The sequence below is a fragment of the Myxocyprinus asiaticus genome, chromosome 42 (assembly GCF_019703515.2).
Source record: "Myxocyprinus asiaticus isolate MX2 ecotype Aquarium Trade chromosome 42, UBuf_Myxa_2, whole genome shotgun sequence".
Taxonomy (NCBI): domain Eukaryota; kingdom Metazoa; phylum Chordata; class Actinopteri; order Cypriniformes; family Catostomidae; genus Myxocyprinus; species Myxocyprinus asiaticus.
In genome coordinates this window covers 6,148,071-6,164,492 of record NC_059385.1, presented here as the reverse complement: position 1 = coordinate 6,164,492, position 16,422 = coordinate 6,148,071, and the positions used below count along the sequence as shown (strand labels likewise).

General features: G+C 36.6%; 1 protein-coding gene across 4 annotated transcripts; it reads right to left on the bottom strand.

Annotated features, from left to right (window-relative positions):
- Positions 1 to 101: 101 nt before the first annotated feature.
- On the bottom strand, positions 102 to 15,151 carry LOC127432707 (cGMP-dependent protein kinase 1-like). 4 transcript variants are annotated; one of them, XM_051684065.1, is made up of 19 exons: positions 14,939 to 15,151; positions 14,711 to 14,805; positions 14,414 to 14,580; positions 11,041 to 11,154; positions 5,925 to 6,030; positions 5,757 to 5,820; positions 5,536 to 5,613; positions 5,315 to 5,409; positions 5,083 to 5,148; positions 3,722 to 3,796; positions 3,546 to 3,642; positions 3,293 to 3,432; positions 2,533 to 2,622; positions 2,313 to 2,454; positions 1,699 to 1,862; positions 1,452 to 1,574; positions 975 to 1,037; positions 356 to 422; positions 102 to 246 (listed from the first exon to the last, which is right to left on the bottom strand). In XM_051684065.1, exons 1-19 carry the CDS (start codon positions 15,149 to 15,151, stop codon positions 148 to 150), a joined length of 2,058 nt encoding a protein of 685 aa, XP_051540025.1. In that variant the 3' UTR covers positions 102 to 147. The 4 variants fall into 4 exon arrangements, with proteins under 4 accessions (XP_051540025.1, XP_051540023.1, XP_051540026.1 ...); XM_051684063.1 differs by having other exon boundaries at positions 14,711 to 14,825; positions 14,956 to 15,151; XM_051684066.1 differs by having other exon boundaries at positions 3,522 to 3,642; positions 14,711 to 14,816; positions 14,956 to 15,151.
- Between the last annotated feature and the right edge of the window lie 1,271 nt (positions 15,152 to 16,422).

Below are 16,422 nucleotides of genomic sequence, written 5' to 3'. Positions count from 1 at the left end.
AAATTGTACTTTAAAAACTTTAATAAATAATAATAATAATACATTTACAAATGATTTTCAGTTGTTACTAATAGAACTGTTCAATCACTGACGGGCAGCGCTGTTGTATTGTGAAATGGGGTTTCTAAATATGTTTGATCCATTTAATCAGAACTCAATATCCCAACCAGATTCCTCATCGGGTGGCGGCTCCTCTGTATCCTCAGGGAAACAGTCGAAATTGCTTGTGTCCAAAGGCCCATTCACCTGCAGCAAACAAGCAGAATAGATTTAATTCAGATTCATTCAAATTTGTGAAGCAAAAACAACACGTTAGAGTTGCAATGAATTAAAAACAATTCTCTCTATCACTTACATTTGGTAGAATTGGGGGAGTCAGAGTGCCTTCACGAATACCATCCCAGTTAAAACCCTCAAACCATCTACAAGAGTGTTCAAAACATCACAAACCCAACATACAGTATAATTACTAAGTCTTAATGGAGAAGTTTACCCCAAAATTTAAAGAGACGGTTTACCCAAACATTACAATTCTGTCATCATTTACTAAAACTCAGGTCCAAGCCCAAATCCACATGACTTTCTTTTTTGTTTGGAGCACATAAGGAGATTTTAGGCAGAATGTTAGTCTCAGTCACTATAGATGCAGTGAAAGTGAATGGTGACTAAGACTTAACACTCTGCCTAATATCTATATGTTTCATGGAAGAAAGAAAGTCATACAAGTTTGAAACAATATGAGGGTGTGTAAATTTTCCTTAATTCTGGAACAATGTAAGGGTGTGTACCGGTAAATGATTGTCAATTTTGGATTAACTATTTGTTTAAAATGAATGCAAATAATATGAAATGTCAGACTTAGAAATGAAAGATATTATTCCTGTTTAAATGCAAATCTTTCAAATGAAAGCCAAGCTCTGTGTTTGTACACATAGCATGTCATTGCTGCAATCCATCGCCATGGATACGCATACTTGTGTTTTTGGATGTCCTTCGTGCCATTCTTCTGGTTGCCGAGTCTCTCGGACGGATTGTCCCTGTGAGTTTAGACACACATTTACACACATACATACACACAAACATTAAGATTGTATAAAATTATGACTGTTTCAAAACCTAGTGAGCTGCCTACTTAGCATACAGGGCATCAAACAGGCCTATAATGCCCAAAACTGCTCTCTAGGCAGACAGTCCACTAAGTTTTGAAACACTGCCTCTATGATATTGTTTTTTGAATAAACTTGAGGGTTCCCACACTTTCTGACCAATCAATCAATCAAACAATTCACTCCTAAATCAGGTATCACTGTGGCTTACAAGCAAGTTTTACGCTACACAAAAGCAATTTATATCTTTTCAAGACCTGGAAAATACAAATCTAAAATCCCCTGATATTTCCAGGTTTTTCATGACCGTGGGAACCCTGAAACCTGCTCACTCCAGCCGTGTACCTGCAGAGTCTCTTGATCAAGTTCGCAGCACTCTTCGTGATTTTCTTGGGAAACTCCACCATATCGATTCCTCGAAGAATAATGTTATACGTCTTCATGGGATCTGACCCTGAAAAAGGTGGGCTTGGGTAGGAAAGAGGAGAATGGTGTCAACTGTTAATAATTTGAAGAGGAAGAGTGTGAAATCACTTCCTGGGAACTGGAGAAACTTTAAGCTTGTTGTTAATGGCATTGATAAAGCACCAACCTTCCACTCAGCAGCTCAAAGATGAGAATTCCAAGAGACCAAAAGTCTGCAGAGATGTCGTGGCCTTTATTCAGGATGATCTCAGGGGCCACGTACTCTGGAGTTCCACAAAATGTCCATGTCTTTTTCCCCAAGCCGACTTTTTTTGCAAAACCAAAGTCCACCTAAAAAAAGACGGTTAATATTGCTTATTTGCAATTACAGAAATTTACTGTATGTAATAACACTAAATGCATCACAAATGAATGAAATTTTAAGTAACTTTTAAATGTTTTATTCTTTCATTAAGCTATGTACAGGAATTTGTATTACTAGTACAGTTCAGCTGAAGTTAATTAAAGTCTTTGTTCAGACAGGCAAGACATTTTTTTATTTTTTATGTATTATAATTTTTAAATGTTTTTATATAATAATAAATAAAATAAAAACAAACATGAAATCCAATTTTTACAAACCCAATTCAAAACATATCCAGAGGTGGAACAAATAATAGTTCTCTGATAAACCCTTTGCGAAGTTTGATCTTAAAATCTTTTGATTACAAGCCTATATCTTAAACTGCTAGGATATATACCACGGAGTATGTGCTAGTTGTAGATTAGTATAGTGGTTACCAGCTTGGCATATCCACGATGGTCCAGTATGATGTTTTCTGGCTTCAGGTCTCTGTAGATGATGCCACGGCAATGTAGAAAAGCAAGAGCTTCCACCACACATCCAGCGTAGAACCGTGTGGTGCCGTCATCAAATGAACCCCTGAAAACAGTCACAGTACTTCCAGTAAGTTCTACAGAAACATGTAAAATAAGAGAATTATGTGAAAGTTTTTCATACCTGTCTCTGAGCAGAGTCCACAGCTCTCCACCCAAACATGCCTCCAATAGCATGTACAAGTATTTGGAATCTCTAAAGGTCCGATATAGTCTGGAGCATAAAAAAATATGGTCTCATTATCGAGGGGTTGTCATAAACATACAGTATAGCTGAACTAGATTCTGAGGAAAGTATAAGCGGTGCTTGCCCATGCAACACTGCTAGGGTGGTTGTCAGGGCATTGTGATGTGGTTGCTAAGGTGTTCTCAGTGGTTTCTAGGTGGTTATCTACTGGTCCAAGAGTTGCTATGCGGTTGCTAGGGTGTTTTGAGTGGTTACAAGTGTGTTTCTAGGTGGTGGCTAGGGTGTTCTGGCTAATTACTAGGTGGTTGTTTACTGGTTTCTTCATGATATTCAGGCACCTAGACATGTCTCGGGTATCACTAACGTCCATAGCACAAACAGTGTTGGACAAATTACTGGTATGCACCAAAGTGTAATTCTTAGAACAAATCCCAAACCCATATGAACCATAATAATGGTGATACGTGCCTTGGAAAACAACACTAATTAAAAAAATAAATTCCATGTACTGAACATCCTGTATGCCACTTCTTGATAAATGGCACCTCAAAAAAATTATCCTAAGCCATCTATGATGATAAGATTTTCTCTTACTTTGAATTTCTCTAAACTGAGCATGTATTTACCTTCCATGAGTGTTTCAGAAATATTAATATTTACAGTATATATTTTTCTACAAATGCACGTAAGTGGTGACCTGACAGTAAAGGGACTATGGGCTTCCATCATGATGCTTCTCTCAGACAAGATGTGATCCTGTTGACTTGTGTCCAGGATGTGACGCTTTTTTAGGACCTTCATGGCGAATGAGCTACTGTGGTCATTTTTCAGTTGCACCTATGGAGAGAGAATACATGCTCTTGATAAACACCTAAACACTAATAGGCCCCACTATCTGTGAAATTGGAAACCTTGCATTTCAGGACATATGATTTCAGGACTAATCGTACCAGCTCCACACGACTGAATCCGCCCACCCCCAGTGTACAGATCACTCGGAAGTCATGAAGAGACATACAAGAGAAAAATGCAGCTTCTGCCTCCAACCTACGAGGAATGTCAGTTATTTAATGGCCCAGAATACATAAGTGATAAATGGTTGTGAAGGAGCTAATCATGTACCTACTTGGCCTTCATCTCTTCAGTCTTGTACAATTTATTGCTCATGTTGTCCAGTCCTCCAATGAGCTGTTTGAAAGACCTGTTCAAAATTAGTTTAAGCAATTTCATGTGACAAAATAGAGAAATTGATGTTCATTTGTTGATTTGATTGTTCTGGTATTTTGATTGATTGTTGTTGTGGTTTTTATTGATTTGGCCTGTGATTTGTGCTGGTTGTGCTTTTGACTGTGATTGTGACTTTGGTTATGATTTTATTGATTGTAAATATGATTGCTCGGAACAATTTTGATTGTGATGTTTGTGATTATGATTTTGATTGATTTTGATGTCATGATTTTGATTGTGATATTTGGGATTGTGATTATAATTGTGCTGGTCTCGATTGATTGTGATGTTTGTGGTTTTGATTTTGGTTATGATGGTCGTAATTTTGATTGATTGTGATTATGATTGTGTTGGTCATGATTTTAATTTTGAGGGTTATTATAATTTTGCTTGACATGATTTTGATTTTGATGGTTAAAATTTTCATTGATTGCTATTATGATTGTGTTGGTCATGATTTTTATTGTGATAGTTGAGATTTTTGATTGTGATTATCATTATGCCAGTCATTATATTAATTGTGATGGTTGTGATTTTGATTGATTGTGATTATGATGGTTGTGATTTATGAATGTGTTGGTCATGATTTTTATTGTAAATTAAGATTGTGTTGGTCATGATTTGGATTGTGATGGTTGTGATTATAATTGTGTTGGTCATGATTTTAATTGTGATGTTGTGATTTTGATTGATTGTGATTATGATTGTGATGGTTGTGATTATGAATGTGTTTTTCATGATTTTGATTGTGATTATAATTGTGATGTGATTCATGAATGTGTTGGTCGTGATTTTGATTGTGATTATAATTGTGATGTGATTCATGAATGTGTTGGTCATGATTTTGATTGTGATTAAGATTGTGATTTTGATTGATTGCGATTATGATTGTGATGGTTGTGATTTATGAATGTGTTGGTCATGATTTTAATTGTGATTATGATTGTGCCAATCATGGATTTGGTTGTGAAGGTTGTGATTTTGATTGATTGTGATTTATGATTATGATGGTTGTGATTTATGAATATGTTGGTCATGAATTTGATTGTGATTATGATTGTGCCAGTCCTGATTTTAATTGTGATGGTTATTTTGTTGGTCATGATTGTGAGTATGATTGTGCGGGTCATGATTGAGATTTTTGTGCTGATCGGATCTTGATGGTGATGGATGTTGTTTGGATTAATGGTGATTGTGAATGATGTGACTTGATTGTGATTGTGCTGTTATGGTTCTGTTATGGTTCTATGAGATCCTCACTCTCTGTCCACAACCAAACACGTTACATCTCCAACTGCTGTTACATTCGCTGTACGCACGTCTTCCCTAGGTAGAGAAGTGAAAAATGTTATTTCAAAATAACATTCATAAATAACAAATTCATCGTTAGAATGAAAATTCTATCCTTATTTGTTTAATACCAGAACATTTGAAAACTGTTTTAATGTCTAGAAAACACAAAATCCAGCCAATCCACAGGTTCCTCACTAACCCCTTGAGAGCCTGCTCTCCAAACCAATCCCCCCTTGACAGTGTGGACAGAAAAATTGGCTCCTCATTGGCTGACTTCTGCCTGGTGACCCTCACCTGTGGGTAGAAACACCCACTTAAAGTCAAAAAATGTCATAATGAATGTTCTATGTCACTTCACCTCTTAACACAGTGAAAAGACAAAGCCAACAGCCATAAATATCAGAATGGGTCTTGTCTGACCTGACCCTCACTGATGATGAAGAATGTGTCTCCAGTGGCTCCCTGGCGAACGATGTAGTCACCATCACTGTAGTGAGTCTACAGAGTAGAGAGAGAGAGAGAGAGAGAGGTAACAAAAGAATAACAAAATGGCACTTAGAGGCCATTAAAGTTGCATGATGCAGCTCAGAAATGTTTTTAGAATAAAAGTGCAGCATAATAATGCATCCAGAACATCCTACCTCTTCCAGAACATCTGCTATTTTACTCAGCACGTCTTCAGTGAGAGTCTTAAAGGAGGGCACACTGACAGCACAATTCAGTTTATAAAGGACATTACTATACCATTAACACCAAACACAATATGAACTGTTAAACTCTGGTTTTGCTGTGATGCACAATTGTGTTACCTTCTCAAGAACTCCATGTAGTTTGAATGCTTGAGAAGGCCAGTTCTCATCATGATGGTTTGAAAACCTTGTCTGTCTATGGCCCATAGTTTGATATCAGTCAGAGCTGAGAGAGAAAAGGAAGACATTAGCTGCATTTCCATCCAACTATTTTTATGCAAATTTTGAAATTGCTCATAAGAAATCCTCAATGGAAAGCTTGATATGCGAATAAACTCTCAAAATTCGCTTTAAAGTTTATGCGCTAGAATGAGGTGAATTTTCTTGAGTTTTGCATATTTAAAAATGCGCGTTAAGGTGATAGTAACAGTTTATTCACAAACGATGATGTGTTATGACCATTTGGTCACTTGTTTCCACTTTTCAGGATTTCTAAGATTTCTTCAATTTCAAAAGTGTTTCAAGTCTTCAAACTTAGCCCTGGTTAGTCCAAAGTGCTTCATCCACAGCTCGTCATTAAAGTGGATCCTCACAATCTGCCAGAACTGATTTGAGTGCGGGCGCTCCCAGGTATGTAGAGGCTGGCGGTGTATGGGAATAACCATTTGTGCCCTCGTTAAGCAAGGAGGTGTTCAGCTGCTCCATGACACAAAGCAGCTCTCTCAAGATAACGTGCATAACACAGCTGATGGAAACGTGTGATGTTTCGCATTTTCTTTAGTCTAATTTTTTGGATAAAACTTCTGGATGGAAACCCAGCTATTGATGTCTACAAAAAAAGACGGAGGAAAAAATGCAATAGACCTTTATTTGACACAAAAAAAAAAGAGGCTGTGAGGGATAGAAGTACAGTCTGTTCAATAGCTTGTAGGTCATGTCTAATTTTACAGTTTACAGTATGTTTTTTTGTTCGCTGGGAATTTTTTGGAAAGCCTTATTTTCAATGTTTTCTCAGCTGATTGACTGACACCAAGGTACACAACAGTACAGTATATTGTACGGACTGTACTTCTGTCCCTTACATCTTAATTTTCATTTGAATTGAATTAAATATGTTGTCTGCCGCGTCGAAGATCAACTATTCCTAAAAATGTGCTACTACCATTCAGTTTATATTAATTATTGCATTAAATGCAAAAAAATGCTACTTCCAATATAGCTGGTTGAGCATTTGTAATGCATAAAATGATCAAAATGTGCTAAAATTAATGACAGGATTATATCAGATAAGACCGATTGATTTGCCTGATTGAAATGTGGTTTTCTGCTCCATAATGGATGCAAAAGGAGGCACATATCTCTTTACCCAAACAAACACTTTTGTTCTGTACTTACATATTTCTCAACAGAACTGACAGTTGTTGGTTTGAGAGCTCTTTACATCCCACTCAATGTGATTACTCTGTCACCCCACCTCACACAAACAAACAAGCATCAAGCAGCTCAAACATTTTAAAATACCACTAATATCCCTCTCCAACACCACTAAACTCTGCAATCAATTTAATGTTGAATATTTAAAAAGAGTCAGTTCTATTAGAATGTGCAAAACCTTATGAGCCTGCAAAAATTAAGTTTCCTAAAAGTAAGATGACACTAAATACTCACTAAGTGTTGACATATACTATAGACCTTCACATCGTCCCATTTTGTCTCTTTCCAGCGATTGCTTTCTGATGCACTACAATAATTGGTTGTTTCAGTTGAAGTTATGGAGCTTGGCTAGGTAGGCGCACCTTCATAATGGACCTTAAACTACATAAGGCATTTACAAAGATTTAAAAAATAAACAGCATTACATAAAAGCCCAGAAAAGGCAGACAGAGTAAGACTTGAGGATTGTCAAGAGGATGAAGCAGTTTTTTCATTTTCTCAGGTTGGCTTTTCATTTAGCTGAGTGTGTTAATTAACAGCTGACCCTGAATCTCAAGAGGCTGTCTGTCATGTTCTCTTTATTCTGACACAAGACACTCTCTTGTGACAAACAAAATGAGGGAGAGAGTGTTCTGAATGGCATACTACGATATTACTTGCATTCGTTTTGCAGTATGCAGTATGTATTCCGTGCACAGTAAAGGATATTTCTGTATGCATGGAATATCTGGATGACTGTCCTGTCCAGCTAAATTTGCCAAAATGTGCAGCAAACACCCAAAACATGCTACACAAAATATTATATCCCACAATGCAATACTTGTCCTTTCAGAGTGACGAATGAACTGAAAGCAATATAAACTGTGATTTTTGACATCACTTTTTTTAATGACTCTTTTTTGATTGAACCGCTAAAAGTAAAAACAAAATTGAAATAGAAACGCAAAACAACAATAATTCTGTGACTAACTGGAAACCACTTGCTAAATTAAACATGCAACCTTGTGAGGTCATGTTACAACAGTGTAGTATACTATGGTTTGAAATGTTCATATCAGTGGTGTAGTCGGGGCCATACACACGTATACACCATATGCGTACTTTTTCCCAGGACTGTTTGCGTATAACGACTTTTAAGGATCAATATTTGCGTATACCCTCGGTATACCCACTTGTTTTGCTGCTTCAGAAGTCCATAATCTACTGTCGTGTTAGTTTCCCTTTAACTGTATTGCATGCTGTTTTGTGAAACTGGAGATTATTTGTTGTAATTGGTGCATTATCACTTGAATTCTGCCATCTGTCACCACCATCATTGACTGAGGGAATTTGTGACAGTGAGTGGAGAGAGTCACCCTCACGCTGAAGCAGTATCAGGTAAAATTAATTAACAAAATATGCCAAACGTACTGTAAAATAAGGAATCGTCCCACAATTAAGGGAAAAAATTGCGTTCCGTATGAAATCCATACACTATGTTGTTTGTCCCGTATTTTAGCGTCCCACACCCAAACTGATGAGAATCTTTCACATATTGAGAGAAATTGACCTGAAACACACACACCTTTCGCGTGAGTTGTGTGAGATATCGGATGTTGCTTTACACGGACGATCAGTGGCAATCAGCGCATGTTTTCTGTCAGAAGCAAGATAATTTTGTCAAAATCATATAGCATTCGAGTGCATGTTAATTGTTTCCCACCACTGGGATTTTAAAACACCAGTAAACACACCTATTCATGACCTTGCATTATATTTTATTGTATACGTCAGAGCTCGTTCTGGAAGAGAGAGAGGTAAAAAAAACTGCATTACTGCATTAATTAAAAATAAAAGGACAGTAGTAAAGGTTTAGTTACAACACTTTACATGATTTTCTTACATTTCCCTTATGATAAACACTATTTACCTCCAAAACAACGACACTAATCCAATGAGAAATACACTATTTTCAAGTTAAGCCTTTTCTCTCTCTTTCTCTCTTCTTCTGGTCATTGTATTAAAGCAATTTTCATTTTAAGTTTATTAGAGGACATTCACACTGAATGCGTTTTTGCGTCCGTCTGCGCTGTTTTTCAATGTAAAGCAGGAATGCCGGAACGCCTGTAAATTTGGGTCTTTCACAAAATTTTGTGTCATTTAAGTCCCCATTACAAGTGTGTGTGGTATTTATATTGTTTAATTTCTCCCGATTACAATTTTGATGGGCTTGTTAAAAATACTTTTTATAATGTTACACACTTCTTTGGGCTTAAAAGTTACATTTGAAATAATTGAAATCCTTTTCTATTGTGCTGTGTCACTTCCTCATGTCCCAAAATCTGCACATCAAACATCTTTGACAAAAATAAAGGCTAAATGACATCACACACACTGGAGGTGTACATCACCCATTCTGCAAAATTACTTTGAGTTATTTGAAGTTTATAACTCTATTGTTTTATTTATGTTTTCCTTTATTTTGTGGTGTTAGTCATATGTGGTCAAGCATAACATGTCCACCCTATTATTGGAAGATATATGGGAAATTAATATACTTTTAAAATGTCAATATACAGTTAACAGAAATAAAATAATAAATATTAGTTTACAAATATGTTTCCTAGATATCAATCACAGACCATATAGTGGCTCATTTATCTACTGAAAGTCCACCCTGAAGCTGCCCATTTAACTGGATGGACATCTGAATTTTTTTTAGTAATTTATCTTGACTAGTATGATTAATACAATCTTTAATATGTCCCTGTAATGATGAAACATGAAGAAACTTGTAGAAGTATGTTTTATTTTTCAAAAGTTTCAAAGCCGGAATGTCACCGAATTGTAGGAATGACCCATTTACGATATGTACAGATTTGCAGTTCCGCCGCTCTCTATACGCAGATTACGCAGTCTACAGTAACAGTAAAGTACAGGCTATAGTAACAGACTACACCTCTGGTTCATATGTTGCAAATTGTTGCATACTTTTTCACATACTATTTTGAAAACTGTCAAAACTGTTCTAGATCGCAGGAATAAAAACCTCAGTTTCACTCAACACTTTAAAAATCAACCACTTCTGGTGTGCATGTGTTAAAATATCTGGTCATAGTTCATAGGTGAGATTGCTACAGAGGTATACAAGATTTTTGCATGAACAGGGACACCCAAAGGCTTGATTTTAATTGCATTTTCATCACTGAAATTAAACGGACACCATCCGAGTCAACTCATTTCACCTCAATCCATCACTCTTAACTGATGTGTCATAAAGGGCAGAGAGGATGAAGATATATTAGAAAAAACATATAGCCAAACATGCCAGCAATTACACACTAAAACTTCCTCCCTGCACATTCAGAAGAGAGCTATTAAAGGGCTCAACTCAATCTTAGAAGCAATATGAGATTGTCTTTAGCCCAAAGCATTCCCAGCCAAGCAGGAATTCAGCGCAGAGAGCCTTACAGTGATATAATAGATTTATTATTTCTTTAATAAGATTATATCTTATTTTTAATTTTTACTTTATTCTTCCTAATTAATTTAAGTCTTATCCTCCACTATACATATCTATGCTTTCCATGCAATAACTTTAATTGTATGGAAAAGTAAATTCTTCAACATTTCTCCTTTGTGTTCAGCGGAAGAAAAAAGTCTGGAGTTTGGAATTACATAAGGGTGACAGAACTGATGACAGAACTCATCAGAATCATTTTTTTTTTTTTTTTTTTTTGGTGAAACATTCCTTCATGAATTCTGTTTCCTTTAGAACTCAGATGAACACATAACTTGTGCTTAGATAATGAGTGAATCTCACCTGTAACAGTTGCCGTTCGTGTGCAATTGTAGAGTATGGCGAGCTCTCCGAATACCTTCCCGGGCTCAATGGTGCACCGTTTCTGCCCTCCTTTGGTGACCTCCACCAATCCCTCTGCACACAACACAAAAACCACAAATAACCTTGAAACTGTGTATGAGATGAATTTGTGTAGGAGGAACCACATAGCCTAACTAATGGAACACATTCCCTTATTGAATGCTGATGGAGAAACCAGGTATCAGTATAACGAGGAAACACTTCCTACTGTGTATTACTGTAGGCATTCATATCCCTGAATTACTATGTTTAAATGTGTTTAGTAATACAATATCTTGTTGGGTATCTGTGAGATACAGGCATTGACAGATCTGCTTCAAAAGGAGTATTCCAGGTTCAATACAAGTTAAGCTCAGTCAACAGCATTTGTAGCATAATGTTGATTTTCACAAAAATTAAGGCAAGATTTACACTAAATAGCACAAAATGAATCTTCTTTGCACTAAGTGCAAATAGTGTTAGTTGCTATTTGCGCCCCTAATTAAATATTAACATACAGTATAGGGGCATCACTGCAGCATGTTTTTTGTGTTTATTTAGAGTCCCACAGACACCCTACACCAACCCCTACCACTAAACCTAACCCTAACCTTCCCATTCAAAAATCAGCCATGGTTTTACTACAGTAACCATAGTATCATCATGGTATTTAGTAGTAAAATCATAGAAACTACAAAATTAAAAATGATTACTTCTGTAAATTAACACCATATTACTGTAGTAACACCATGGTTAATTGCATTAAAACTATGGTTTCTGTAAAGAAACATGGATGCTACAATTTCACTATAGTAAAACCATGGTTAATTTTACCCGAATCAAACATTTCTTTCAACTTCCCGACCTTCACCATGAACAAATGCGAGGAAATATTCATTTTTATTTATTATTAGTATTTTTAAAGGAAATATTAAGAATGGAGACAGGAGACGGGGTTGGGGGGAAGGGGGGTCTTGGGTAGCTCAGCAAGTAAAGACGCTGACTACCACACCTGGAGTCGCAAGTTCAAATCCAGGGCATGCTGCATGACTCCAGTCAGGCAGGCTTCCTAAACAACCAATTGGCCCGGTTGCTAGGGTGGGTAGAGTCAAGTTGGCTTAACCTCCTCATGGTCACTATAATGTGTGGTCCTCACTCTCAGTGGGGCACGTGGTGAGTTGTGCGTGGATGCCGCGGAGAATAGCGTGAAGCCTCCAAACATGCTATGTCTCCGTAATGCGCACAACAAGCCACGTGATAAGATGGGTGGATTGACAGTCTCAGACGCGGAGGCAACTGAGATTCATCCTCCGCCACCCGGATTGAGGTGAGTCAATACGCCACCACGAGGACTTAGAGGGCATTGGGAATTGGGCATTCAAAATTGGGGAGAAAACAGGATGGGGAAAAAGTGGGATTGAACCCAGGTTGTCTGTATGAAAAAAGCTCATTCATACCATCATTACACCCCACACAACTGCAGAAATACTTGGGCCACAGTTTGTCTTCATTTTCTTAGTTTCCAACAGACTATTGGAGTGAAAATAGCCACACTGTGTGGCAGGTGCTATTTACACCTAGTGCAAATAGTCACTCAGAAAACATATATCTATATATTTTTTTTTTTTTTTTTTAATTTTAAAGCAAAAATCTGGGTTACAGTGAGGCACTTACAATGGAAGTGAATGGGGCCAATCAATAAACTGTTTCAAAAGTATAGCCACAAGACATAAAAAAGTGTCTTAACATGATTTAAGTGTGATAAAATCGATAACTAACCATTTCTACCAAGTTTTAACAGAAGAATTATTGTAAGTGCTTTTATAAAATGATAAGCTTCGCATTTCTGTCTTTAAACCCTCCAAAAATTGGCCCCATTCACTTCCACTGTAAGTGCCTCACTGTAACTTTGATTTTTGCTTTTTGTAAATAAACGAAGGTCGAGTTGAAATTATTTTTGTGGTAATCAATATTATGCCACAAATGCTGTCGATTGAGCTTTATTTGTACTGAATGTGGAACATTCCTTTTACAGTCTACATGTCAGTGCAAGTCTGTGGTTAAAAACAGCCATGAAACAAAAGGATGCATCATTTGAAGTGTTCTCTATTCAGAGAGAATTGCTGTCACAAACAGATGTCAAACAGGCAACAAATTCAACTGCCCAGACACTTCAGAGAGGTTAACACAAAACACTCCAGAGACCTAGACAAAATACAGCTTTGTTTGGGACAGCTCACTATGCTGTGTTTGTATGTTTCAAGTTCAGTTAATAAAACAGATAGTTCCAAATCTAAAATCTGATCAGATGAGTCACAACCGAAGCCATCGTAAAATGCTGATAAAGGCACACCTGTGACCTCACATTATATAGCAATCTGTCAAGTTGCTACACAGCTTGACAACCATAAACAGCCTACTACTAGGATAATGAATTATATTACTTGGAGGAAGAATTATACAGTACAAAACAATTATACATTAAAACTTATTAAAATTATAAATTTAAACGGATAGTTTCGACTCTGATTGGATGAGCTGTGCCTGAAGCCATTATAAAATGACTATAAATGCACATCTGTGATTTTATAGTATATATTAATGCTTAAAGGGATAATTCACCCAAAAATTTAAATTCTCTCATTATTTACTCACCCTCATGCCATCCCAGATGTGTATGATTTTCTATCTTCAGCAGAACACAAACAAAATGAATACTTCAACATTGTTGGTCCCCACAATGTACTGCAAGTGAATGGGAGCTTTTGAAGCTCAAAAAAGCACATAAAGGCAGCATAAAAGTAATCCATACGACTCCGGTTGTTAAATCCATCTCTTCAGAAGCAATATGATAGGTGTAGGTGAGAAACAGATATACAGTATATTTAAGTCCTGAGATTAATTAAATGATGAGATAAATGATAAGTGAATTTAAATTTTCGGGTGAACTATTCCTTTAATTCTTGTTAATGCAACCGTAAACAGCTTTTTATTCATGCAAACTTTATTGCTTGCCAGAAAAAATGGTTTATTCAGATTATTATTAATAATACATAACACCCCTTACCCATGGTCAAATAACATAACGCATTACCTCTTGTGGCGTACATATACTTTTTTACAATACAGTTCTAATTGAACATTTTCTTGAACAAATTTCTTGATCATAATTTCATGCATTTGGCAGATGCTTTATCCAAAGCGACTTACAGTGCATTCAAGGTAATCAAAACCCTTGAACTTGGCATTGCTAACGCCATGCTCGACCAGTTGAGTTACACGAACCCCTTGAACTTGATGTGAATGTAGTAGAATTGAAGCAGATGGTACTCACCTTCCAGGACATAGACAGTAGAGCCATCATCACCCTCCTGGATGACACAGCAGCCCTGGGCCAGTGTGGTGGGATACATGCAGTCCATGATCGTGAGGATCTGACTGGCCTCCAGGTGCTTCATAAAATCATTCTCCAACAGCGCCTTCTGGATCAACCCCCGAGACCTGCAACGAATGCAGAGTAATCCATTTGAATCTAACATTTATACCTGTTGCTATTCAAACTCACAGAATTGTTTAATAAGCTGTAGGGTGGAGTGTTTATCCAGTGTGTGTGGTCACTGATCTAACTCACTCTTCACTCTTGCTGTAGTTGGTTAGGGTGACATGGGTGAGTTGATTTGGGTCCAACCCCATGGGTTCGGCTGATATGGCCTGTCGTTTAATACGCTGGGGCTCATCTGGCAATGCTGTGGACCCACCAATAAAATAAAAAAGAACAGATTTATTCATTTTATGTTCCATAATATTATATTGCCTTGGCTTGGATCACTTTAATGTAAGTCTATGGAAAATTTATAACCCGTTTTCCCTGCTCACGTGTGTTTTCTGTTGCCCCAGTGGGGTCTTGTGAGACAGGGACGGCACGGAGACGGTCCAGCTCGCCCTGTAGCTGTCTGATGAGGTCATCTTTAGTGTCCAACTCGAGCTCCAGCTCATCGATAAGGGCATCACGTTGCCGCAGCTCCTCAATCTTTGTCTGCAGAGCAAACTGTAGGTCACGGAGAGTTCCCATCAGCCTGAGAGATGACTGAATGTACCGTCACCACTGGATGCAATAAAATCCAATAAAGTTGAACAAAACACAGCACAAAACATCTACATTACAGTGTTTGGAATGGAAAATGGATTTTGTTTTTTTACTTTATTAATCCCAAAATAAAATGATGGTGTTAGAGCAGCTGGGATAATGGGGGCAAACATAAGAATAGATTGGACAAAAATGAAACAAATTAAGTAAATATGCAGTGAATTATTATTATTATTATTATTATTAATAATAATAATTAGTAATTAGGTTATTAAAACAGAATATATATATATATATATATATATATATATATATATATATATATATATATATATATATATATATATATAAACAACTAAACAGATAAACAATTAGTCCTAAAATAAATAGTCATTGAAATTACAGAGAAAAGTTAGTTGTTATACAGTATATTTTTGCATATATTTAATTTAATTATGCTGGCTTTATTTATGTTGCATTTGTTGTACATGTTTTTCCACATTGTTTTCTTAAAGAAAACAATCACTAGTGGATTTATAGTTCATTCTTTTCAGTATTCAAGCATGAAATTAAATGCATATTCGTAACAGAGAAAAGCAAATGTAAAAATGTATCAGGAAGGCATTATTATTGTGCTCTTTGTGAAATTCTGCATTAAAATATTACAAGGAACACATAGGGCTACCAGGTAAGTTGTTTTCCTAATATTAATATCACGAGACATGAAAACTATCGGTCTGAAAATAGGCTCATAATTTAGCGATTTGCTTTAAGTTAATATAGGCTAATTCAGTACTCTCTCAATTATGTTTATAGATTTTTTATATATTTTATTTTTTAAAAAAGGAAAAGGATTTCGCTTAAAATAAAGCGTGCAGCAGAACAGATTCAATTGTATATGACTTACCTGGAATAAGAAACCTGTGGAGGACTGAACAGATTCAGATGCAGCTCTCGGACGCGAGATTCTGGCTGTGTCTCAAATCCTAGTGAGCTACCTACCTAGACAGCATCCCTGGGCATCATGGCCGGTGTTCTAAAATATTCAGTTTCTGAGATTTTCGGTTGCACTGGGCGGAGCATACATGAATATTTATGAGTTTCCTGTTTCGTGTTAAAGCCACACTGAAAATATAAGTGCTGTTCCTCGGATTACAGTTAATCTAAACTATGTTTTCGGAAAGGAAATTACGTTTCAGCGTCAAACGCAGTTAAACAAACTATATCTGTTCATCTATTCACAACAATTTATAGAT

Coding starts and splice junctions, on each gene's coding strand:
- LOC127432707 (XM_051684066.1), bottom strand. CDS start 15,151: ATGGGAACTCTCCGTGACCTACAGTTTGCTCTGCAGACAAAGATTGAG. Junction 14,817..14,955: donor TGGGGCAACAGAAAACACAC/GTGAGCAGGGAA, acceptor CAGCATTGCCAG/ATGAGCCCCAGCGTATTAAA. Junction 14,581..14,710: donor AACTACAGCAAGAGTGAAGA/GTGAGTTAGATC, acceptor CATTCGTTGCAG/GTCTCGGGGGTTGATCCAGA.